Genomic DNA, 26,111 nt, shown 5'->3' with positions numbered 1-26,111 from the left:
AGTGCTTATGGTGCTTTTAGGCAAAAAACCCATTATACTGGTCTCAGCAGAAAGCCAAAGCTTAACAGTAAAAATACACCTTTATTGCAAATTCTTGGATTTCAGCTTCACCAAAAAACTCTTAGCATTCAACAGCTTTGTTTGCCAAGTAGCTTTAAACTCTTAGGACTGTCAGAGTTTCTAGTTTTTGCTCCATACTTTTGTTTTTTAATATTCAATATTATTTCATCATGCTTCCACGAATGGACTGAAAATGGTGCCCTACTTTTGCTCAGTGTTTCACACCCAAATTTTCCTATATTTTAAGATTCTCTTTTGGCTTTGATCTGGGAAAACAGGATTTTCTAATATACCTTCCTACATATCTTTCTCCAAATGCCTTCAGAATCACAGTGAATGAGAACACGTAGGCACAAATCAGAAATGAATGTGGTACCTAACCTTTACAATCGGACATGCTTCTAATTATTTCAAATCCTCATGTACTCTGTAATTACTATCAGAGAATGTGGCAGTCAGGTGCATCATAAGATGAAACCAAAGTACTGTGAAGCCCAGAAACACATGATTTTCCTCTTTAAAAAAACCCCAACAAACAACTAAAACACCTCCCTTACAAATTAGGTGACATAGAATTTAGATTGAAAATCAATGCGCTATTTATGTTTCAGTCATTTCAGTGTAGGTCATTTGCTAAGGATAAAGTCCAAGTTACCCCTTTTCAGGACCAGCAGTGCAATCCAAAGACAGCTCATTTCAATGGAACAATGCAAGAAATTCACATCTAATTGTCTACAAATCTAAAATGTCATGGGCATCTATTATCCCTTCCCTTGCTGCTCAGAGCACGATCTTGGGGCATGAAAACATGTTTTAGCCTATCAGGTTGTTTCTTCTTTGGTAACTTTATGCTCTGGTTCTTTGCATGCCCAGAGTGATTCGGTATAGATGCAGATAGATGCCTAAATACCTGCCTCCACTAAAAAACTCAAAAGCTAAGTATTCCTACATCAAAGTACCCCAGTGAAATCAATTTGTTAGATATGATCTTAGCACGCCCCAAGTGCTTGCAGAAAGCTTGCATTGCTCTCCAAATTTTAAGTGTGGAGCCACATTTTTCATTAAGTCATAGCTTTTAAAGCAGTGGCCCACAGAAAGGGCTTGACTTAACTCCATCTCAGCTGAGGGCATGGCAGCTCAAACTTTCTATGGCCATGAAAATGCTCAGGCTAGTACATGAAAACTGTTCCCTAGAGGGTACTCTTAAAAAACTGAGTCAAGTAAAAGACACAGGAGTTTATATGTGGATCAATTTGATATCCAAACCCACCTATTTCAAGAAGTACCAGTGATCAGTCACACTTAATGTTATCAGATATACATGTACTGATTCCCAGATGGCCCAAACTTGTGAAATGATCTTTAGTTTCTGTTTGTTGTCTTACTCTGACTTGCAGTACATTCTGCAGCCTTCTTGCATGTCAGCTATACCAGATACAGAACGTACACTAAGCAATCCCTTGTAGGCTAGCACCTGGTCCCCTGGACTTGTTTCAAAAGCTAGGTACTTAACTTTCAGGATTGTTAATGTGGTAATGCATGTCATATGTATCCTGATGGGTTTTAAAACAACCCTGGTGTAGGCCTGTGGAAGGTTTAATAACTATTCAAGAAGGATGTTTTAAATACTGTTAGAGACAGTTTTACACAGCAGATAAAATTGTGTTGCCCAGAGGGAATTAAAAGATTCTGAAGTTATTGCAGTTACTTAGATCTAGATATTAAATTTCCTTGAAACTGTGTTTTAACTTCAACTTGCCTGTACTGCATTTCCAGTGTACCACACACACACGTCCACCCAAATCCACAATGTCTTCCACTAAGTCTGTTATATACTAGCAGTTGTAACCTTTTCTGACAGTACTTGCTTTCTCATCATATCAAGCTGCGTTATGAGACAGATTTCCCTCACGTTTCTCCACAAATGATTTAGCTCTCCTTACTCCAATGCATTGTTCTATCCATCTCCATATTACACTCATGTTGCACTTTCTAGAGGTTATCCTTTTTCATATTATGACATCACACAGAAATCTGGATTATTTCTGCAACACCTTGCATGATGTTACTGCAGAGTATACATACAAAGTCACAAGAAGAGAGGCACTGTCAAAGAGAGAGAGATGTTTCCAAATAGCAATTTATCTCGTAATTTGTTCCTTGGGCAATCAAGCCTTTGATTGGCATGATGAAAACAAAGGTAGTAAAAGCTGGGATTTATAGACACCAGGAGACAGGCTATAAAGCTATGATGCTGATGTTCTCAACTACTCTTAGATCACTGTGAGGCTCAGCAGTACATCACGCTTCCAATTACCTCTGGCAGTTTTCATATCTCAACAACAGCCACCAGAAAAGGAAAGGAGTCAGCAGTAAGTGCTTATTATAGGAGAGCTGGATGGCAATAGTCTTTACTTTGTTCTTGGTCCCTGTGGACTCAAAGTACATTGAGGCAAAAGATTTGAAATGGTTTTGAGGCAAATCTGGGAGGCAGGGAGCAGGGGATGTGCAATGTTGAAGTTGTTGATCTACTTTTTCTGGTGGCTGCTAATGTGAATTATCCCAAAAGCAGAGATAAATTCCACTCCTTCCCTTCCTTCTCCCATCCTATGAATGTAAGATTGACCATACTTTCCTGTTCTGCTTCAGGGCAGTGAGGAAATAGTGCAACGTTAATAAAGTGTTCAGATCAGCATTTTGCAGAAGTGTTGCATAGTGTGCATTTATACTGTGAGAGGCTATCTTGTATCTGATTTATTATCAGACTTTGAATTACTGTTCTGTCTTTTAACTTCTTACATATCTGTGGTATGCAAACCAGGTCCTACAGTATCCACAGACTCTGTATGTGAGGTTGAAGTCAACAGAGCTCTCAGTATCCAGATCTCCTCCCTCTACTGGCAAAATTCACCCACAGCCAAACTTTTTACTAACATAAATATGCAAAATCTCATTAAATTCAGTGGAGTTGTGCCCATTACAAGAGCAGAGGTTTTGGCCTCCTGTGCCCATTTTGCACATTCTGGCAGGTGCCATGCAAAAGCAGAGGTTTTCCTGTAGGAGAGATCCATTAATTTTCTTAGGCTGGGATCTCATCCACCACATACATAAAGCAGATGGTGACATGGAGAAGTTTCTAACGAGTAACCTTGAGAAAATGATCTGCCAAGCTCTTATCCAGTCAGCTTACTTTGAGAGAAGCTAAGCAGAAAATGGGGGTGGGGGGTGATTCTGCAGAAACACATGCCTGCTGGCAGAACTGTCTTACAATTATCTTTTTCTGACAATGGTATGTGGAATCAGAGGAAGAAGTCAATTAAAGGAAAGACCATTTCCATGGTCAATTTGTTGATAAGTTTTCCTGCTATCTGTGCAGATTTGTATAAGCACAGCTGGAGTTCATGTAGGGAATCATGAAGAGGTATTTTTTTAAAGAAGTCAAGATTTGATTATTCATGTTGGTAGTAAAGCATGTCCTTGTGTAGAGAGTTTTGAGCAGAGGAACTGTGGATTAGCTGTGACCACCACCTTTCATTTAACATAACTTCAAGAAGCCACTAAACTCCTTTGTGCACAGAAAGCTGAAGCTGTGAGTTTCCTCATCTCAAGTTTTGATACATACAAGTCAAATAGAGGTGAAGGTCTTTCATTAGTCAAAGTTTTAAGTGAGTTTCTGTGTCCACAGGGAAAAAGAAAACACTGAGACCAGATTAAAGAATTAAAGATTAAAGAAACTGATAGAACAGTTCTAGAAGCATTACGAAAAGAATTGGAGATCTTGTGGGCAAAGTGGAGAAGACTGGGAGCAGTCATAGTTTTATAGCCTGTCTCCAGGTGTCTATAAATCTCAGCTTTTACTACCTTTGTTTTCATCATGCCAATCAAAGGCTTGATTGCCCAAGGAACAGATTACCAGATAAATTGCTATTTGGAAACATCTCTCTCTCCTTGACAGAAGACTAGAAGCAGTCTTCTGGTTTTTTGTTTTTTTCCACATCATGGAAACACGTTTTTACATTTTTTGAAAACAAATTACATCACTGGTTCTTTCACCAGTCTCCATACCTGAAGTACTGTACATTTTGACTGAATGAAAAGTTAATGGTTTCACATTAATTCTGTGATTAAATAAAAGCCATGCAAGAAAGTGGTGAAGTTGTGATGAGGTAGCAAATAGAAACATGAAAGATAAAAACAGTGCTCCTTTTTTATTTGAATTGTTTGAAATAACCCTGCCAGAGATGCTGCCAGCATCCACACCTTTCCTGCAGAAGATTTTGGTTGCAGGGCAGCATAATTACAATGCAGAGCCCCTGGCAGCTGGCATCCAGCTCTGTGAGGGTTCACATCTCATCTGCTTCTGTTGAATCAAGTGTGTCTTATATTGTGAAGGTGGTCTGAAAACTGGAGAAGAAAAAGCCCTTGAACGGGCAGCAAACCCTTTTTTTCCTTTGAAAAAACCAAAGTAAATAACAGAAGCTGTGTCTCTCACTGGCTATAGCACTTGCTGTTGTATTAAAATTTCCAGGTCGCATGCTGAAATTCTGTGGCCATCATGTGTGCTTGACCATGCAATGTTTGACGGATGCGACGCTGGTTTTACTGATCCCCCTGCTCTGGAGAGCAGGGGAAGTAGAGACTGCAGCTGATTCTCCACATGATTTGCTGGAGGGCAGCGCTAATGAGAAACCCCTAATGTGAAAAAAAAGGGCTTTTAACTGGGGGGACAAAAATCCAATGAATGTTTAAAAAGGAAGATTCATCTCAGCTGTTCCCATAGGGAGTTTGCTGACCAGCTTTTTTCTTTTTGATATCACTGCAGATCAGCAGTTCACACTCTGTATTACAGGCCTTTCTTCTAAAGCTTGCCAGCTCTCCCTCCAATGATTTAACAGAACATTCTTACTGTAGATATGCAGAGACATGCTGAATTCATGAGAACAGAGACTGGATTTTTACTGTTAGGAAGAGAGTATTTGTCTTTGATTCACAAGTATAATAATTTAACAAACAAGTAATCAGAGGAAATAGATGTCAACAGTGTGTTTCATCAACAGACTTAGATGCAGTGTGGTATCTTTTAGAGTCAAATAATAATCTTCAATTTCTACAACAACGTAACATTCTTATAATGAAAAGAAGTTTCTATAGGACAGTATATCAATAGATTGATTACATATTTTTGTATCGTGCCTTCTAAAGCAGCCTCATTCAGAGCTGTGACTGAAGAAAGCCACAGACAAACACAGCAATGTCAAAGAACATGGTCTGCACCACCCCATGGCAACATAGGAAATATGTTTTCTTTTAGGTGAGATATAATAACTTCTGTGATTAACAGGAATGCTGATTAAAATCAGACCACTCATTAATTTGCCTTAATGACAGGGTATAGTTAATACCTTTTAAATAAACAATTAAAAGGAAGGAAAATATTTGAGATAATTATTTGAGAAATATTGATAAACAACTGACCTTTATGTACTATAAATGAAATTCAGCTAATCATAATCTGTCTTTGTTACTGTAATAGACAGAAAAATTACAATTTGGTATCATATTTTTTCTTAATAGCTGAAATAATAACAAACAAAGAAAAAAGGCAAAACCCCACCATCAGTAAAAAAGCCCAGTTGCCAATGAGGTAATCCTCAATCTCACATCTTTTGTCTGTGGAATACATGTGCATTTTTTCTTCTACTAGACAGGTTTGTCTGAGAAAAAAAAAAGAAAGGCAGGGTGAATTTAGTCCTGGAGAAGTGGAATTCGAAGCAATCACTGAAAAAGAGTTAATAAGTTAGGTTATCTTATTGCTTACATTGTAGTAACTTAATTTATTTCTACCTCATTCTTTAAGTAAAGGTATGAACTAAGCAAAATTTAAGAACTACGTAATGTCAGTGAACATTACCTACATTTCATGTTTGTATCTATTGATACTGCAGCATTCCAAATAACAATTTGTGAATTAGACTTTGGACTGCTAGCCCAAGGAGGTGTTTTCTAGCTGTTATCAGCATTGTTTATTTGTGAAAGGTTCTGTTCACATGTCCTTTCATGTTACTGCTTAAAAGACACTCATTCACATACTTGAAAGCATAGGTATGTTTAAATATTTATGGAATGAGAGGAATTTTTAAAATCTTCCTCTAGAAGACTGTTAGTGGGAATTTGCCTGTTGAAGTACACATGCAGCAGGTATAAGCAATTTTTAAACTCATGGAGCAATTTGGGCTCATAGAACAGCCCTGCTTAGGAGAGCCCTCCAAACTGGTCCAGCCTTTTGCAGGAAAGGGAGCCTAGATGAGATTATTCAGCACCCAGTCACTACTGAATCCAGCTCTTGGGCCCCCATCACACTAAGTCCATAGAACTGTTGAAGCAAGTCCAGAGGAGGCCACAAAGATGATCAAAGGGATGAAACACCTCTCCTCTGAAGAAAGGCTGATAAAATTGGGATTGCTCAGAATGGAGAAGAGAAAGCTCTGGGGTGACCTTGTAGCAGCATTTCAGTGCCTAAAGAGGTCTACAGGAGAGCTGGAGAGGAACTTTGCATAAGGGCATGTAGTGACAGGACAAGGGGTAAGGGTTTTAAAACTGGAGGAGTGCAGGATTAGATCAGATAGCAGGAAAAATTCTTCCCTGTGAGAGTAGCAAGGCAGGTTGCTCAGAGAAGCTATGGATGCTCCATCCCTGGAAGTGTTCCAGGCTAGGTTGGATGGAGCTTTGAACAACCTGGTCTAGTGGAAGCTGTTTCTGCCCATGGCAGGGGACTTGGAACCAGGTCTTCTTGAAGGTCCCTTCCAATCCAAATCCTTCTATAATTTTATGATTCTATGTTTCTCCATGTGATTTCTGTTAAAGTAAGAGCTTCCATCTTCTTTGTAGCCACACATTAAGTGATGGAAAACTGTGGTGAGGTCAAAAAATGGTAAGTTAAAGTCACCTGTTCAATGCTTCACTGGGAGGGAATGTGGCAGAGGCCTTCAAACCTTCAGGGCTAGCTGTGAGCAGGGTGAGAAGCGCCTGCCTCCTTGCTGTTTGGTACCACCTTTGGCAGAGGAGATGGGTGTAGTGTGTAGTGCCAGTGCAGCTGCTGAAGGACAGACATGCAGCGAGTGCAGGCATGATGACTGAGTGTGGAGTGAGACAGGAGCTGTTGAGCTGTGCCCACATCCCATAGGGTACAGCGAAGGGTGCCCTTCCCTCAGATGCCCAGGATTTAATGTGTGAGCTCAGTACTCCTGCCAGCAGCCCTCCCTGCCCCAGGAGATGGCTGCTCCCAGCAGCACAGCTTCTGGAGCTGTTCCTGTGGATGTGGAGTGTTGCATGTGCATGTCTCTGCCCAGCCCAGCTGCTGAGTGTGATCTGGGTATGTGCTGGGTGTGCTACAGGGCAGGGCAGAGCAGAGGCTCCATGCAGGCGAAGAAGCTTGTTCCAGTTCTTTCAGACTTTGTCCCTTTTTGTCTTCTGTCAGTGAAGGATGGTGTTTTGAGGACTGCTGCAGAAAGTTTTCACTGTAAAGAGGCCTGACCATGATTTTTAGATGATTAGCTCACACTTTAAATGCAGAACCTGCTTTTAGCATCGACTGTTCTCATTTGTAATTTCCCTCATCTGTTCTGCAGCTCTTCGGGACTGTTTAAGCCTGCCAAGAGCAGCATGGTCCCACTGATACACTGGTTTTCCTCTGAAGCTTTTGCCTCTCACTGTCTGGGAAATCTTTGAAATGGATGGGCCTTCACTCCTGTTTTTTTTCAAAGGAAGCTTCAGGGAAATTACTCTCAGTCCAAAAATTGGTTTTTATATTTTTGCTGATCCCACAAATACAATGTTACATATGTATGCCACATGCAAAAAATAGTTTTCTAAGCAGTAAAATTCTTGGAATAATAAAAAAAATCTTTATTTCTTCAAATAAAACATGGAAGGACAGAGATGTTAAAACTTTAGTTAAAAGGGGTTTGATCTTTATTTGATAACAGTGTCCTTAGTGCTAAATCACACTGAGAAAGCAAATAACATGTGATGGGTTCAAAGGGAGGAAAAATCAAATAACATAATCTGAAATAAAGGTAACAATATCTGAAGTTGTTTTTCCAGAACTATGGACACAGTTCATGGTTCTCCTTCTTTGGCTGTCCCAGACATTTTCATTAGGAAGAAGATGCATGTCATATAGCTTTGGTGAATGCTGTATCAATAGGCATTGAACAATAGTGTATCCTGCACAATTTGTTAAATCCCATCATTAGTCCACAGAATTGCAACTCTTCATTACCTGTATCCTTTTAGGAAGTGGGATTAAAATCAAGTTTCTTTGGGTGTTTCTTACACAGGATTTTTGTTTCCTAGTGACATGCAGTTTAGTTTCTAAAATATATTTTAATTTGAAAATCTGAAGATCGTCTCACAAACATTTGGTGCATTTCTTTTTTTATGACATCTTCTCTGGGTCTGTTGCTTGATGTCTCTGAAAAAAAACAAACAATTAAAAATTGTGTTTCATAGCATTTATTTGAGAAAGTTCTTTCCAAGGGTGCATTGGCAAGAAGACTGAGTTTCTTGCACTGCACACATGATGGGGTTTTGGGTTTTTTTTCCCTTCAAAGGCATATGGGACTCTATTTTCATAGAGAGAACAGTGGCCACAGGGGCCAGATTTTTCACAAGCATTCTGCATGCAGAAAACCCCTGATTTATATAGAGATTTCATAAATACAGTCAACTTGTGTGTTATGAACATTCCTAATATCTCAACCTGAAATGACTAAATTAAAGTGTATGTCTAGACTGCAAGAAAACTACCTTCAGTCCTTGTCCATTAATCACTGGAGGTGAGGACCAGATGGAGTGGTGTTACTCTCTTTTGGCCCAGTTTTTCTTCCCATGACTTTGAAATATGCATCTGAATCCAAGATCAGTGTGTTTGAGTGTTCTCACAGAGCAACAGCTCTCCTGAATTTGTGGAATTGTCATGGAAGTCTTACCGTGTGTCTGAATACACTTTCTCTTGGTAGAAAGTGCTATCACAAACTAAATAACCCTGCTTCCCTCTGCTGGAATCTGTCCTAGTACTTCAGGTCAGAGTACTTGCAGGTTGATGTGCTTTGATTTTTCTTCTCTCTTTTGACAGCTCCTAGACTGTTTCGTCATCCCAGTGGTGATACTCCTCTCCTGGTTCTTCTTACTGGTACGATACAAGGCAGTTCATTTCATTGGGATTGTGGTCTGCATTCTGGGCATGGGCTGCATGGCAGGAGCAGATGTCCTCGTTGGGAGACAGCAAGGAGCTGGTAAGTAAGAATGAATGGGTTGTATGGCCAAGTTTTGTTCAGAGAAGCCATTGACCAGTGTGTGTCAGACTGGGACCAAAAAAAAGGGAGAAATTTGGCAAGAAACTGTACCTTCGTGGATCCAAACTGCATTCAGAGTTGTCTCTTTGTCAGAAGGGCAAAAAGGGGTCATCACTTACAAGTCAGCAGTCCTGCAAAGAGTTTTCTTGGGCCCTATGTCTTATGACCCTCTGCAAGCTAGGGGGACAAGCTAAATATTTGTAGTTTTGTTCTCTTTTGGCTTAGCTGTTGGACTGCAAACCTCAATAGCTGCTTTTCCAAATTGGATACATTTCTAAGTCATAAGCACCTCTCATGTCCACTGTGTGCTCTTACTTCTCCTTAGCTTTGCTTGTTTTTCTACAGAGGTGGGGTCATTTGGTAGGTGCTAAAAGGCATCAAACCTGTATACTACCAGTTGGATTTTGCACACAGTCTCGTTCTAAAGCATTGGGACTTGACTGTAACATGTTTGAAAAGAACCTCCTTGTGTGTAAAATGTTCTTTTTTTACGTGTGGCATCATATGAATAATGTGTGTGTATCTATTAATGCAGACTAGACAGAGTTAGATTTCATCTATCAACTTCCCCTGTCACATTGATTTCTCTAGTGCCAAGCCAAATGATGTGGGAAGGCTGGAAATTCTTTTCAAAGATTGTCAATTAGGCACAGTTTTCATTCTTAATTAAAAGCACTGAATTGTGAGCAGAGCATAATACACTGGGATTTAAAATTCTTGACTCAGCTTTCTGAATACAAATGCAAGTGTTGTAAAAACTGCATTTGCAAGAATGCTGCTAAATAAAACAATGGAGTTTGTGACAGTGCTCGCCATATCTCCCTGCCCCCTTTTATCTCTGTCCTTAATCCTGAAAGGAGACTTTTAGTTACTGGTCTCCTCCAGAAGTATCCTTTCCCCAGCTAAAAAAGAAATAATATACTCTGTACTATGTAACCAGCCAGCCAAGGCTGTGATGGGAATGGCTGATTTCAGAGGGATTGAGATTCCAAACCAGGTTCCAGAAGAAACAGCCTGTGTCCCAGTGGTCTAGAGAGTAACACACTTGAGTGGGTGAGCTGTGGATCAACAGGAGCATGTGGGGCAGTGGAAGCAGACAAGGAACAGATTGAAGAGCACTTACACTTTGCCATCCAACTGCAGTAATTAGATGTTATTTGCTATGTTCATTACTGAAGCATGGGTATAGCTGTTAAGTAAATGTGTCCAGAAGAATCTGTTAACATGCATTATTGCCTTTTCATTTGGACCTACACATGAAAAACTGTGTCCATGCTTATTGCTATGCAGAGAGACTGCAGCTTTTTTACTTTTTTAGTGGTGTAATGATGTTATTAATGATTCTGTCTTTAACAGCATAAAATAGATCATCTAGTTAATTTCTTTGAAAGGCTAAAATTACACATTAGAATGTACCAATAAAAAGAGTTAATGGCAGGAAGAAAAGAACAAATTATTGAAACTCTTCATTAAGAGGGTGTACACCATTCATAGGATGTTTCCTAGGACTGGACAAACTAAAGTAAGGAAGGCACCAAAAGCAATGATGCTTCATTAGTCCTCAGTAAATGTCTCTGTTTAACTTATATTTTAGGGGACAAGAACTATTGATACCTGTGTGCCCCTGTTGACCACACTGCTTACTGTATTAGAAGAGCCATAAGGCTCTGCTAGGTACCCACAGCATAAGAGAATTTAACATGCCAATTCTTATTGTAAGTGAACACGAATTTAAAATGTATCACTGAGAGATTAATAGGTATTTTGCAAACTATCTGCAGGAATTAGGTATAATGTGCACACATGCTTTCAATTTTCAATTGTATCCTCACTGATATTTTGCACATTACTCAATGAGAAAACAATTACTATTAAGTATTTAGAGCTCTATCATGATACGTGCCAAGTATACCTGAAAATAACATTATTCTGAACTAACACCCATGAGTTACTTTCATACTTCTGCTCCTGCCATACACAGAGGTCTAAGCCACACAGGTCTAGGTGTTTCATCCAGGTTTTTCAAAGCACTTCATTGCTTTAACTTACAACAGTCTCTGAAAACCAGTCACATCAATCCTGCTAATACATATATCAGTGTTCAATTTAAAATGGGACACATTGAGAGTGATTTTTAGGTATCATGTTCATCAGTAACTACAATCAAAAGCAAAGAGAAACGCCTCTTAATGGCAGGGGCTAGGGCAAAAATGTGACAAAGAGGCCTGTTGGGAGTGTGAAAAGAAATTGTGTCAGAACACAATTCACTTTTAAAAGATTTGTGTTACACTATAATGCTATAACTAGTTCCCAAAACACTAACTCCACTCTGGCCCATATGACTTCTCCACAGAATATTAAATGTGGTAGCAATCATTAATGTAAAGCTTGTTCTGCTAGGCTATGCCTTGTGTGCCTTCTGAAGAATGACCTACACCATTAAACTGGTGAAATATAACTTTATTATCCTAAAAGTCTTTAGAATGCCTCTAGTTAGTTGACACAGGTTTCCTTAGCAGTGAAACCCGTAGATGCCTGTGGATACTACATCCATGAAAAGAAGTCTATAGGGATATGTCAGTCTTGGGGAAAAGTTACAAAGTCTTAGCCTCTTGAGAAAGCAAAGATAAGGCATTTGACAACCAGAAAAGTAATTTCTAAGAAACAAAGAAAAAACATATTTTACAATATTTTTACACCAGTATATAAAGTTTTGGTGCACTAACTCCTTGGGTACCGTGTATTACTCTAGTCACTGCATCTCTAAAAGAAGTCACCAGAAAATAAGCCTGTGTAAGCTATGGAGAAAGGTGAGAAAGCTGTTCAAGGGCATACAATGGATTCAGATGAAAAGACTGTAGCCAGACTGGGACATTCCATCTCTCAGAAAAGGCAAGAAAGAGACCGATACTGTAAAGGTGTATGAAGTCTTCAGTGATATAGAGAGGGTCAATACAGAGTGATTTTTAAATATTTCTCAGAAAATTATGTGATGACTAATATGATTTTGAGGTATTTAGGGTAAAAGTTAAAAGCGTGAAATACTTAATTGTAGGCCAAAAATATATGGATTTTACACAAATTGATGAAGAATGCCTCAAGGTTTATTAATTTGATGGCCTAATGCAACTTCTAGCTCAGAAAATGCCTAATCTACTGAGAACTGGCTGATAGAGGTCCCTCTGTACTTCCCTATTTGTTTATGCTCTCCTCAGCCACCCTGTGCTGTTGAGTACCAGAGGAGGATCCAGCGTCAGAGTCTGGTGCTCTGAACAGATTTCAGCTCCCTCTTTTGGGAAGGCCCTGAAGGTTGAGGCTCACGCTCAGCATGAGAGCACTTTGGGAAGAGCTATCAGGGTGTGATGCTTGAGGCCATCCCATCTGTGTGAAAACGCTCAGCCTCTGAGCTCCTTTTGTTTCACAGATGCAAAAGGAAGATATTTTTGTCCCAGCAGAAGCTCTAAGGTCAAAAGCTTTTTCAGCAATCCTTCCCTGAAGTGTCAATGAGTAGCTGCAATAAATACCAAAAAAGTGAGCTCAGTGAGGAATCAATGGAGCCACTGTGAAATATGAAATGCATCAGGGGTATAAAGAAGTTTTGTAAAGTCATGATAGTTATTTTAAATTAAGAACATCTTCCATTACTGATTGCAAAAGAAGACTAAAATAAGAAAAAAAAAAAAAACAACAACAACAAAACAACCAAATCATAAAAAGACAAATGGTCAAATATAAACATTTGCCAGTCAAGGAACATTCAAAACAAAAATTCAGGGAAAGGCTGGATGAGTGTGTGAAAAACAAATCTAGTAGTATTGGCTAAATACACAAAAGCCACATCTCATCTGAGCTGAAAAATGTTGGAAACTAAGAGGGTATTACTGGGAATATTTTACACTTTGCTCCATTCCTATCGTCTTTAAACAACTTATACTTTTCTGGTGCTTATAGCCAGTGTTGGAGACAGGATTAATGAACCCTTGGTCTGTCCTCTTATGACTGTTTTTATTATCATAAATTTCTTCTCCATAGAAACTTCAGCACTACAGTTTGGAATGATAACTGAAGGCTTAAAAGAACTCCTTAAAGAAAAATATTGAAAAGATAATTTTGAACAAATTAGAATATTTAGTTTCCATTTTTATTTATTGCAGTGTATATTTTACAAATCAATTTAAATAAAACTTTAAAAGAAAGAGACATAAAAATTAAACCATGGCATTTTAAAAGAAAATGGGATTTCTCTTTTAAAAAATACTTTGTAGTACTTCAGCATTTCTGCTGAAACTTTTCAAAGAAAAATCCATTATAATCCAGCATTTCAGAATATGGTTCTGCAGCAATATCTGACAGCTTTGTGAAGCTGTAGCTCTTGTAGAAATAATTTAACAAGCCATATGTGCAGAGGGAATTGCATGCACCAGTTTGCAAAACTAGGGCCTCAGTTTTCAAGCTGGAACTTGATCTTGATCAAATGTCTCTTCAGCTCTCCCCAACACTCAATGATAAAATCTTCCAAGACTTAAAAAGATTTCAAGCAGTCTATGATAACAAAGTGTTTTAGTAATTCTGTGTACCTGGAGATATTGAAAATACATCTTGTTGTTCTTTGCATGCATTAGGTACTGCTATGTTAATTGAACCTCTTTTAAAAATCTGTCCTTATCATCACCCTGTCTACACCCCATCCTTCCTCCTCTTTTTCTTGTCAAACAGCTCCATGTGAGAATGAGGTCAATATTAGGTTGTAATGATTTCTTCACTCATTTCACAGGTACAGAGAATTTTTCAGTTGTCCTCAGATCTAAGTACTGAGCATGTTTTAGACTGGTTAAATTTCAAGATGAGATGCAAACTGCTCTATAGAGCTGAGTCACATTCTCTCTGCAAAGTAAAAAAAAAATGTAGTCATAATAAAGTAAAAAGGATCAGTCTCTGAAGAGTGCCGCTTGGATTCTACACTTCTTTTTTACAAATTTTTCGGAATTTTTTGGGTCCTTTTTTTCTACAGCAAGGAATATGCTCTCCCTCTGTCTGTCTGAGGCTGGTGTATTTATTGAATGAAAACTCTTTGAATGAATGACGGAATATTTGCATTCATTTTATTAACCCAGATAAGTGCTACGTAGTGACTGAGGAATGAAATCTGTAGGGAAGAACATGCAATGGTTTTGGACAAAAGTTGGTTGTTTTGAGGCATTCTGATTTTTTTCTGTTTATCCCTAGGTGAAAATAAACTGATAGGGGACCTCTTAGTACTTGGTGGAGCAACACTGTACGGCATCTCGAATGTCTGTGAGGAGTACATCGTCCGAAATCTGAGTCGCGTGGAATTCCTGGGCATGATCGGACTCTTTGGCTCCTTCTTCAGTGGAATTCAGCTGTAAGTGGGCAGTTTGAGACCACTAAGGCTCAAATAAGGGCAGCTATGGGCTCCATTGAGATATACCAACCACTCCTTCAAAATTAGCCCTTTTCCTGTGGAGAGTAGGTGTCCTCCAATCTTGGAATTTGCATTTGTTTTCATATTTCAAATTGATGATTTGACTAATAACACAACTTTTTCCCCAAGTACTGTAATTCAAGAGCCAGTGTCCTTGAGTAGTCACATGAAGAGGGAGAAGACATCTTGCACCATCTTGCTGCTGGAGAACAAGTGTATGTTCCATGTGTTAGTCTGAGCTGTGAATAACACAATCTACAGCTTCTTCTAGTTCTGTTTGATAGTTTTAAAAAGTTGCTTTGATTTCTAAAGAGGTAGAAAGCACATCAGTCAGAAGGTGTTTTACTTGTTCACTTTGTTCTGTGTAACTACATTATGATATGGTAGAAATCATGAAAAAGCCTTTAAGAAAATAGCCTTTTCACTTCAAAAATATTTAGCGCATAGGGGTTTGCTGCATGGATTTCAGGATCTGCGGAGGCTGGTCTATCCACATGTACCTAATGAGCATCTCAACTGCAAGCCTAGTTGGAAGGTGTTTTCCAGTGTTGCAGTACTGTGACTGATGTAAAAGTAGCTCTGCAAGATTGCTGCATTTTGCACAGGTCTGTCACTGGTGCTTGTAACACAGAATGACTTTTGATTATAACTCCAAAACAAGTTGCTTCTCTACAGATCTAAACTACTCTGCTTCTAAGAACAGAGACTGATCAAAAAAACACAGCCCATCAATTCCTACTTCAATAGTTCTATTATTTTTAGCTAGAAAGCTTCATATATTTATTTGGGATCTGAACAAGTGTCTTAAAATTATTTATATTAAGTAGCTGCCATACAAGAAGTTCCCTTTTAATAATATGGAATTTAAGAGCATATAAATGTGCCTAGTATATTTGGCTAAAGCATTTTTTATGTGTTTGTGATTAAGTAGATACTAACATTCTGAGGACATCAAAGCAGTGCCCTTGTCTTGCTCTGTGTGTGTAAACTGTCATGTAAATGTCTCGCATTCCAGAATTCAATCGTCGTGCCATTGCTCCGTCTTGACCCAAGCAGTTAGTCACAATTCAGGGTCTGTGAGCTGTTCCGCTGGTGAGAATCTGGTTTTGGAATAAGGCATCCTTGTATAAAGAAGACACAACTGGAAGGAAACAATAAGAAACCATTTCTTTGCTGAAAGCCCTAAGGTTTTTCTATTCAACCTTTGGCCCATAAGTTCACTCCAACAGGTTTTTCTCCACCAGCCTCTGCAGCTTTTTGCTGATGATGCTTTTTGGGCACCTTCTGGAAACCCACACACTCTTAGTTCATACTTGTGTCTTTTTCTTGCCCTTACCTGTAATGAACAGCAGAAGTTGCAGTTATGTGTTCACAGAGATTTAATCTAACTAAATATAACACTTACTTCAAAGAGAAGCCAATTCCTCATGTTAAATTTGCAGGCTCTTTCTTTGAAAAGCTACAGGCCACTGTGGTGCAATATAGAACCTTTAGATCCTCTAAACTGAAGGAGTCTAAGACTGTAACATAAAATAAACACACATAATGCCTGTTGTGCAGCAAAGGAGGAATACCTAAGGTTTCAGGGGAAATAGTGAATTAATGAGTTGGCTGATTACCCAGACATGGTAGAAAGAGAAGTTTAGTATGTTGAGTATGATTAAAGCAGAGAGGAAGAATAAGACATTAGTTTACAAGAGCTGGGGATGTCACAATTATGCAGCAAATGGAGATAAAGTTATCTGATGGAATCACATAATCATAACATGGCCTACTTTCTAATGGCCCCCTGAAGGTCATCTGGTTCAAGCTCCTACTCAAAGCTAACTTCAAAGTTACACTAGGTTGCTTAGGAACTTGTTCAGTCGATTTCTTGGTATCTCCAAGAATGGAACTGCTTGTCATGCTGGGCAAACTGTTCCAGTGTTTGACAGTTTTTTTCCCTTGATATTTAATCAGTTTTCCACATTGCAACTGTGTCCATTGTCATTCATTCTTTTGTTGTGCACCTCCAAGTATGACTATCTTGTCTATTACTACCCATTGCATAGTTAAGATGGAAAATGTATTGTTGTGTCCTCCTTTCCCCCAGCTTAGCCTTCTCTTCTTCATGCTAAGTAAACCCTGCTGTTTCAGCATCTCCTCTTACATCCTGTCCTCAACCTGCCTGACCATTGTGATGGAATTCCACTGTACTCCCTTCAATTTGTTATTGTCTGTCTTGTTCTGGACAGCCCATAATTGGATATAGGACTCTAGCTGCTGTCTCACAAATCACATCCTTCAGCTTTCTGGCCAGACTTTTACTGATACAGCTGAAGATGCTGTTGCCCTCCTCTGCTCCAGGGACACATTGCTGACTTGTGTCCAGGTTGATGTCCACCAGGGTGGACAAGGTTTACTGCTGGAAAACAACCTTCTATGCAGTCAGCTCCCAGCCTGTACTGTTTCCCAGCATCACTCCACCCCAGGTGCAGGAGTTAATACTTGCTTTTCTTGAATTTCATGAGGTTTCTTCTCACCCTTTTCTTTAGATGACATTGTACATAGTCCACCCATCTAGTCCATACCTCTTGAGTCTCTGAAGATCTTTAAGGAAATAATGTTGGAAACCTTGCTAAAGTAACAGTAGGTTCCACCACATCCTCTCATCCATTCCTCCTCCTTTATTCACTGATCCAGTCACCTCATCATAGAAGGCAGTCATTTGGGTCAGGTTTGCTCTTGAGAGCACTGTGCTGGCTGTTCCCAGTGACATCATCTTCTTCATTTCCTGCGAATGGCTTCTGGGTAGATTTGTTCCATAATCTTCCCAAAGGTTAGCATAACCTGGCTGGTCAGGCTATGCTTTTTGTTCTGTGTTAAACTGAATGTTGCATTTGTCTCTTTTCGGTCATCAGAGACCTCCTCCAACTACCACAACCTTTCAAAGTCATTGTGATTCCAATTCTTTAGTGCCCCTGGCATCACTAAATGGCCACTTCTGGCAAGGTTTCTCTCACCCCACTCTTTTTACAGATCATAAGGAATCACAAGCCATAACATATTGTTTTATACATCTTTTGTACTGGCTAAGCAATAATACGAATGCAATGTTCCTAGGTTTAAGTTATGTGATTTTTTTTTTTTCCAGACCAAGAGCCGTTGCAGTTTGTTTTCATTATATTCTTCAGGAATTACTGATAAAAGAAACATATACCATATACATGCAAAGACACCTATAATTTAGTTATTTTGCAGAGATTATAGTCTTATTATTCTGTACACAGTATTAGGTTTGCCTCACATCAGCAGCAAGCAAATTAGAATTTCCAGGATGCAAGTCTTTAGACTAGATTAATCTGGAAGGTGCTGAGCTCCTGTAGTTTTACTATTAGATTTGCTCTTCCACATGCCACCTTTCCTACTACATATGTTGTTTTTCAATCTGTATAATTCCATGTTTTATACTTGTTTAAAATAGTGTCCAGACCAGCACGCAGAGTTCTGCACAGCCAGATTTATCTGAAAATCACACAGACAGGGAAAGCAGTTATATGAGCAAAGACCTAGCTTGGGAGATATCTTATCTCCAAGGGTCTATTTGACCTGGATTGGGAAGAGCTGACTTGTTGCCACCTTAGAATTTTATGGATCTGTGACTTTGATGTTAATGTACAGTACAAGATTTGCAAGATACTGAGAGTGGACTTTTGCAGGTTTGCCCATCCTTTGCTTATTATCCTGACTTTCACTGCTGTGACTATTTGGTTTCTCTCAGTGTGTAACAAATCAGCGTATGCTTCTCAAACCAGCCTGTGATATCTATTTTTTTTTTTACACTGCAGAGCTACTCTGAAGTGTGAATAACTCAGATAGATACCTTATTAATAATTAGCATTCAAAATCTTTCAGAATATTAAGTCAGAAAAATACAAGAGGATTGAACATTTAGGGGAATGGGCATGTAGAGCAGGTATATAGAGAGCTGGAAATAAACCAGGGGAAATTGTATGCTATCACATCTGATTATTGCCCTGAAGATCTTTCAAATACACAGGCACAGGGATAATGCCAGAGTAGATTAGCAAACTCTTGATTGCATTTGTTTCCTACAGAGATTTTTTTTGTTAATGTTATTTGTGTTGTTTTGTCCAGCATTTGAATTCAATGAGTGGAAGTAATTTAACTTGTGTTCTCTTCCATCAAATTTTACCTTCTCCTCTCTTCTAGTGCAATCATGGAGCACAAAGAGCTGTTGAAAGTCCCCTGGGATTGGCAAATAGGTAAGAACACGCTTTACCTCATGGAAGATGGTTGCTGAAGGAGGCGTGGAGACAGCCAGCCAGTGTTTGGGGAGGCAGGCAGAGAGTTTCAGGGGAGCCAATGTTTGTGACTTTTCCACTGGTTACTACCAAAGGTTGAGCTACATGCCTCATAACTGTTCTTAAATGATCTGTCCTCCGTTGCTGTGTTGTGCCTTCCTTGCACAATTAGATTAAGCACATGAATGCTGTAACAGAACCATTCAGACAGCCATGAAGTAAAACAATAACGGGGTTCCAGTTCTAAGATTCAATGCAACACTGGGGCAATAAATGAGGCAGTCATTAAGAGCCAAACCTTTTCAATGAAAGCCAAAGAAAGAAAATGGAACCTAACAAAATAACCTAAAAAAGTACTCGCAGTGTCTATTATAGCCTCATAAATTCAATTCCAGGAGGAGCATTTCTGTGTGGAAGTGTTTTAATTGCTTTCCAAATAGTCTTGGTGGAATAAAGCAGATGTGTCCTTTAGACAAGTTTTGGGAGCATTGTGCCCAATGAAGCAGTTATGGTGTTCTGCCAAGCAGGGGATTGCATTTTCCCATTTCAGTTTGGAAGCTGAGTTTATGACTCCCTTCTAATTAGTCCAATGAATTATTTGGTTTAAAAGTAAATCAATACTTAGGGGAGTCGCTGTAATCTCTCCTTCACCATTTATGACAATAGAAGAAATAAAAGAATACTAGTAGCATAGAGCTGATCGATTGCAGAGGATTCAAGCTTTGGCAATCCATTGACAATGGCGCTTTACCTAGTTTCAGACTGAACATCAAAATGACAACTCAGAAGTGTGCAAAAACAACTGATTATGTGGGGAATCCCTGAGGGGAGGGGATACAAACTGTGGAATATGGTTGGTTTCTTTAAACTTGGTTAGCAATTTCCTTTCATCATCTTAAACCTTGATAAATACAGCACATTTTTCACAAAACTTTGCACCTAGAAATCTTGGAAATTTGATGGTTGAGCTGTAAAACTATGTGACAAATCAATTTAAAGTATCCATGGAGAAATACACTCAACTGTGTACTATAAGTGTATTGGCCTTCTTTAATCTGAGATAGTTAGCATAATTGCATCAGTGTTTGTTTATATTTCATGAGAAGGAGCTTAGGGACATAATTAATCTGGTACTGATGGTACCAGCAGTCATAGTGAATTAATCTACTGTCCATGTAAATGTCATATATACTTCCATGAGATTTCTGTTCAAACTCAGTATCAGTGAAATGTGCTATTAAAATAAGGCCTTACTTCATCTGTGATGCTGCCAAAATGTCCCTGAAAGTTGATTACTTATTCTGAAGAGTCCTTATGCTTCACAAGGCTGTGATCATCTTAGCAAAAGCATCATAGATATGTACTTGTTTTGTTAGAGCAATAATTGGAAATGTGGTGTAGTTGAGCATGGATTAAATAGTGACAGTTCTGTAGTTCTTCCCTGGCTTCCACTGCACCTGGTGTACTTTCCATTGCATTGGCAGTGATACAAGACTGTCAAAAAGTGATTGACAAATCTGTATCAGGGAGTTCACAGCCTTGTCCTGAGTAGTTATCCACTGTGACAGACTCAAGTCTGCAGTCCAGCAGAGTTAAATCATCAGCCTTCCGAATGGCGGTGATAAAGTCGCAGCAGGCAACCTAATAAATAAATCAAGGTGGCCTGTTGCCATCTGCCATAATTGAGCTTTTAAGATCAAATGAACTACCTTTTAACTGATGCAAATGATTTTTGAATATAAAGATCTAAAGGCAATCTGTTATGTCTATCATGTTTAAAACAGGCTGTGGCCCTCCTGGTGTTAATTTTGGAAATTGCCCTGATACATCTCATCATCTTTACACTTAGTGTGAATCACTGTAGCTCTATTTGTATCCTTGAAGGTTTAAGTATTAATACTTGCTGACAACCAGACTGAAAGGAGGATGATTTTAGAGTTTTGAGAGAGTGGTTTCATATGAGACCATGACAAGTTTTATAGCGATAGATGAAATACTAACAAATAAACTCACATCAATTTTATTTAAGAGAAAAACCAGTTTGTAGCTCCAAGGAAGTGTCCTTTGTACTGGGGGTTTGAATATTTCTGAATGGTCTTTATTCCAAGGCAGTATGGAAGATCATAACTGATTCAATTTCATGCCAATTAAACATTTGCTTTTGGAGTAAAAGCACAAAGGCAACATTTGTGCATCATTGCACCATGCAACATTCCACCAGCTTCTTCAGGAACAAGACCAGAAGTTCTTAAGTCATGTTGGTCTCTGTCCTACTTGGGCTGTGTTGGAGTGGTCCCTAGGGACAGATCCTGCCCATTTGTGTGAAGACACCAAGTGTAAAGAGAAAAGGAGAAATACTGAGGGACTGGGGCTCGTTCAGCCTGTGGAAAAGAAGTTACCTACAAGGAGGTTATCAAAAGGACAGAGCCGGGGTCTTCACAGAGGTGCATGGCAGGAGGATGAGAGACAACAGACAGAAGCTCAAATGACAGATTCAGACTGGATATAAGGAAAATCTTCTCCACACTGAGGGCAGGCAGGCATGAGAGCAGGTTGCCCAGAGAGGTTCTGGAGTCTGCTGGGATTGCAGCACTGGAGGCAATTCCCAAGGCTGCTATTTGCACTGCATGGGTACCTGAGGAGGCTGAGGCTACAAGCTGTTGACTTAAAATATATTTTCAGTCTCAAAATTGGCCCTCTAAGAAGCAATATTTGAAAATCATATGATGTTAATTTCACTTGTTTATTGTCACCACTAAATGCCACCCAGCTGGTGGATATTACATACATTTTGAAGCTGTAAATGAAATGCCACTTTATATTCACCTCTGCTAGGACAGCTGCAGTTTAAGCAATTTTCCCCTGGAACTGAAATGCCCTTTGGAAAAGCAACCTGTGAAGCTGGCTGTCAAATAATGTGAACACCAAGGCAGTACCATAAAATTATACTGTAAGTTGAGTGCATAAACCAGCAAAGCTGTGTTAAATCCAGACAACCAGAAGCTTGGTGGACCAGCTGGTGATTTGCAGACTGTACTTTGACAATGCTGACTTCTGATCCAGAATGGCTTTAGTGCCTGACTTGTTCTTCTTAAGCCTGGAAGAAAAGCTGGATTAATGCTCCTGTATGCAAAATAATTTCCCACTGACCAAAACTACACTCCATATGGTGCAATCATTTGCCCACTACAGAAGAGTCACAGAGTTTAAATAAAGCAGCTTTCAAGCACTGCCTAAAACTTAGTTCTTTTACCAATATACAGTGTACAGCTTATAAATTTGCCACCTATGGGTAAAAGCAATTTTCACCATGATTGTCTATATTCTGGGTATAAATTCAAATTCCTTATCATGCCATAACATGTATGGATGCTGATAGTTTGTGTCTGCTACATTTGTTTCAGTTGAACGTACACTTCAGTTCATATGCTTCCAAAGGAACCAATCTGTCACAGCTGATTTTGTCCTTTAGACAGCTTTTCTAAAGAATTTTTAACTAAATGGGTCCACATGCAGATATATGGCCATTATATGCCCTTTTTTTAATCCTTTATAATCCCTTTCAGGACATTGGCAATCAGATTTTCCAAAGCTTTTAGTCAATAACATGTTCTGAAGAGCTGGCATGAGTCTAAATTTAGGCTTATGCACATATCAGCTGGGAATTCTGCAGCATACGGCAGCCTAAGAAATATCATCTGCATGAGAATAGATGAGTAAAGTGTTTGCTGGTTTTTTTAACTTCATATTGATTAATTTGCCTTGGGATTTATCAAGCAATAACTGAAGCAATGAATTCTTTCCCTATAAGTTATTTAGGTTTTTAAATTAATTTAGATTTTCACTGTAAAGTATTTTTATTCTATTAGTGTGTAACAATCTAATTTGTGTGAGGCACTTTGTAAATATGTAGCAGGAAAGAACTTCAGCTCACAAAAGTTTTATTGAGGAAGGCAGAAAAAAAGGAGTAGAGGAACAGAGGTGCAAAAGTGATTTGTCAGTTTTAGTGGCAAAATAGGACTAGGACCTCTGACACTAGGACCTCTGAGTGCTGTCCTCATGCATTCATCCATTTGCTCATTAACTCCTCTGCAAATAATTTTGCATTCATATTTTGGGTCCATTCCCAGAAAATACTGTGTCCATCCCACTCAGCTGAACTCGCTTGGTGCTGGGAACATTCAGCTCCTTCAGAGCTAGATTTGATATATTCAAATGCATCATTATGTCCAAGTCTATGTTGGACATGAGGTAGTCACTGGTAGTATTAGACACCAATTTGAAACAACTCTGCTATTATGAAGATCCCAAAGGACTTCATGCCCAGTGTTGATATGGTTTTGACTCTCTACATACGTGTATATTATTAATTTGAATTTTTCTTCGAAAAAGTATTATTCTTTCTTTTCCTAAAAACACAACCTTCTTCCTCTCAACAGAGTCATTTCTGCAGGCTGTAAGGTCACTTTGTTTCTTGTTTCTCTTCTGCAGGCTTGCTGTACGTTGGCTTTAGTGCCTGTATGTTTGGCCTCTACAGCTTTATGCCAGTGGTCATAAAGAAAACCAGTGCTACTGCCGTCAACCTCTCCCTGCTCACGGCTGACCTGTACAGTCTCTTCTGTGGATTATTCCTCTTCCACTACAAGGTATGTGGAAATGAGAGATGTGTTTGGGTAATAGCAGTATGCCTCAAGAAACGTCAGCTAAGAATGAGGAAACAAAAGAAGCCGCCAAGCTTTGCTAGATCTAAAAGGTAAAAGTGCAAGCTGATTTTTCACTTCAGGCTTCCTACACTAAAACCAATTTTATTTTATGATTTCTTATTTTCTAAGAGAGCTCATTTGGTCTTTTTGTTGCAAGTTTTATCAGCCACTGTATCATTAATTTCATCTTACCTTTCAAAGGTTATTTTCAACTGCTGTGAACAGACCTAAGGTGGCAGCATGAAGGGAAAGACTCTTCCAAAATTCCCACAGACATTTTTTGCCTGGGAACAAGGTTGTTTCATTCATACTGATTCTGAATTCATAATTAAATTGTTCATAAATTGCAGCTTTCTCTTGGCCATACCAGTGGCTTGCCTCTTATTGTAAATGTCAAAATGTGCAGCATATTTGTGTTGAAGTTAAACTTTGACCTCCTAGGTCCCCTAATATTTAAAACACCATGTGGTACAGGACCACATTTGACCTCCAGTTACGAGGAATGGCGCTTCATTATCCACAAGTATCCCCTGCCAGTGTCCATCCTGTGAAAATAACATTGCAGTGCTGGAAGCAATTGCTTTCTACCATAATTTATTCATAGGAGGGAGGTTACTTGATAGCCAAATTGTGTTAGAAGTGTTGGATGAAAGAAAGCCTTAAAATTCTGAATATCTAATCAACTTAAATAAGATTTTATTATAGTAATAATACCTGCATGACTCTGAATGTGACAGTGAAAGTTCAAATATTCAGAGTTCAACACAAAGTTGTTTGTCACTGTCTTTTAATTTGATTTTGTGGCTTTGAGAATTTTGCAGGCGCAAGAAAAGCAAGACTAGAAACAAAAATTTGACTGAAAACACAATGTAGGGGTTGTCAGCTGCTTTGCAGCTCTGTCTCATGGTGATACCATGTCTCCTTCTTTCTGCCTCATACTTTGAACCCAAAGTGTTTGACATTAGGTGTTATCTGAAAACTATCTCCTGTAAATTATATTACTTGATACACGTAGACAAATACATTTAGTGGTGTTAGTCCACTGTTTCTGAGAAAAATTACTAAATTACACAGTGGAAGACAAATGTTATTCTGAAAACAGTGGTGGTGGTGTACTAGAAAAATCAAACTCCAATAGAGGGAAAGACTCAAAAGGAAGCAGAGGGTGAACAGCTCTGTGCTCAGCATTGCTCAAACCTAACAAAAAAGGCAATTTTGCAAACACAAACTTCAAAGTTCGGACACTTGAAAGCTAAAAGCTAAGTTAAAGGTTTAATTTCTTCCCTGTGTCGAATTGTTGGATACATTAGCAGAGCCAGGAAGGCAGACTTTTCAGTTTTACTGACCCCCATCTTTCTACAGTAAGTGCATGTCAGCTCCCATCCATAATGGCATCTTTGTGTCCCTCCAAGAACTGTATGGAAAAAGTGCTCAAGAGTAGAAGGCTCAGAAGGGAAAGGTTTTATGGTTGAAAGCATCCATCTGTGTCCCGGTAAAACTGGTTGAGGTCCACATCTGAAGTAACTGATGGTCCCCTCTACCCCTTGCTCTAATTATTAGAAAACTGAAAGTCTCGTCCTCCTGTGGTTACTGTTTGTATCATGCTGTTGCTTTCATAAACACATATCGGACAATTACTTAAACCTATCCAGGTTTTTTACCTCCACTGCTGTCCTTGGAAGACTTTCAGAACATTACATCTCTGACAGTCACAAACCTCCTTATTTCCAGCATAAATTTACTTGTGCCTGGTTTTGGTCCATTCATCTTTCTACAAAGAGTATCCATTAGCAGCAAGAATGCCCATCTCCATGGCATTTTACTCCATTGGTACATCAATAGAGAGGAATCATATTGTCTCTCAGCCCTTAGTTCACTAATCAGAGCAAGCTGTTCTCTGCACCTCACCTGGTTGGATTTTTATCTTCCCTGAGCCAGCCCCTTCAGCTCGAGGTCCTGGTTCCTCCAGCACTTGGTACAATGCTTTTTACTCTGTTTCTCCAGGAAGCCAGTTACGCCATAGATAGGAAAACAGCACTGGCATTTTTCATCACTGCATTTCTTTTGTAATTTATTTTCATCCTGCACTCCATACAACTCACATGTCTCTCCTTTCTTCTTCCCAGCTGAAGTGTTGAAAAGGAGAAGAACTTTATAAGGGCTTTTGAAAGGCCCTTTACCTGAAATGCAGCATTAATTTCTCAAGCTGTCAGTGTCTCCTTTCACACACTTCAAACTTACATTG

The 26,111-nt window shown here is 39.0% G+C and overlaps 1 protein-coding gene across 1 annotated transcript in view; it reads left to right on the top strand.

Moving 5' to 3' along the window:
- SLC35F1 (solute carrier family 35 member F1) overlaps positions 1-26,111 on the top strand; it is a 107,542-nt gene that overhangs the window by 62,007 nt on the left and 19,424 nt on the right. The window contains exons 4-7 of the mRNA XM_053937521.1: positions 9,197-9,356; positions 14,643-14,799; positions 19,072-19,124; positions 23,655-23,809. Of these exons, the coding sequence (XP_053793496.1) occupies positions 9,197-9,356; positions 14,643-14,799; positions 19,072-19,124; positions 23,655-23,809 (525 nt within the window). The remainder of the gene's footprint in view (positions 1-9,196; positions 9,357-14,642; positions 14,800-19,071; positions 19,125-23,654; positions 23,810-26,111) is intronic.

Source organism: Vidua chalybeata, chromosome 3 (assembly GCF_026979565.1).
Source record: "Vidua chalybeata isolate OUT-0048 chromosome 3, bVidCha1 merged haplotype, whole genome shotgun sequence".
NCBI classification, from domain to species: Eukaryota; Metazoa; Chordata; class Aves; order Passeriformes; family Viduidae; genus Vidua; species Vidua chalybeata.
The sequence above is the reverse complement of the archived record's forward strand: the minus strand, read 5'-3'. Positions and strand labels throughout refer to the sequence as shown.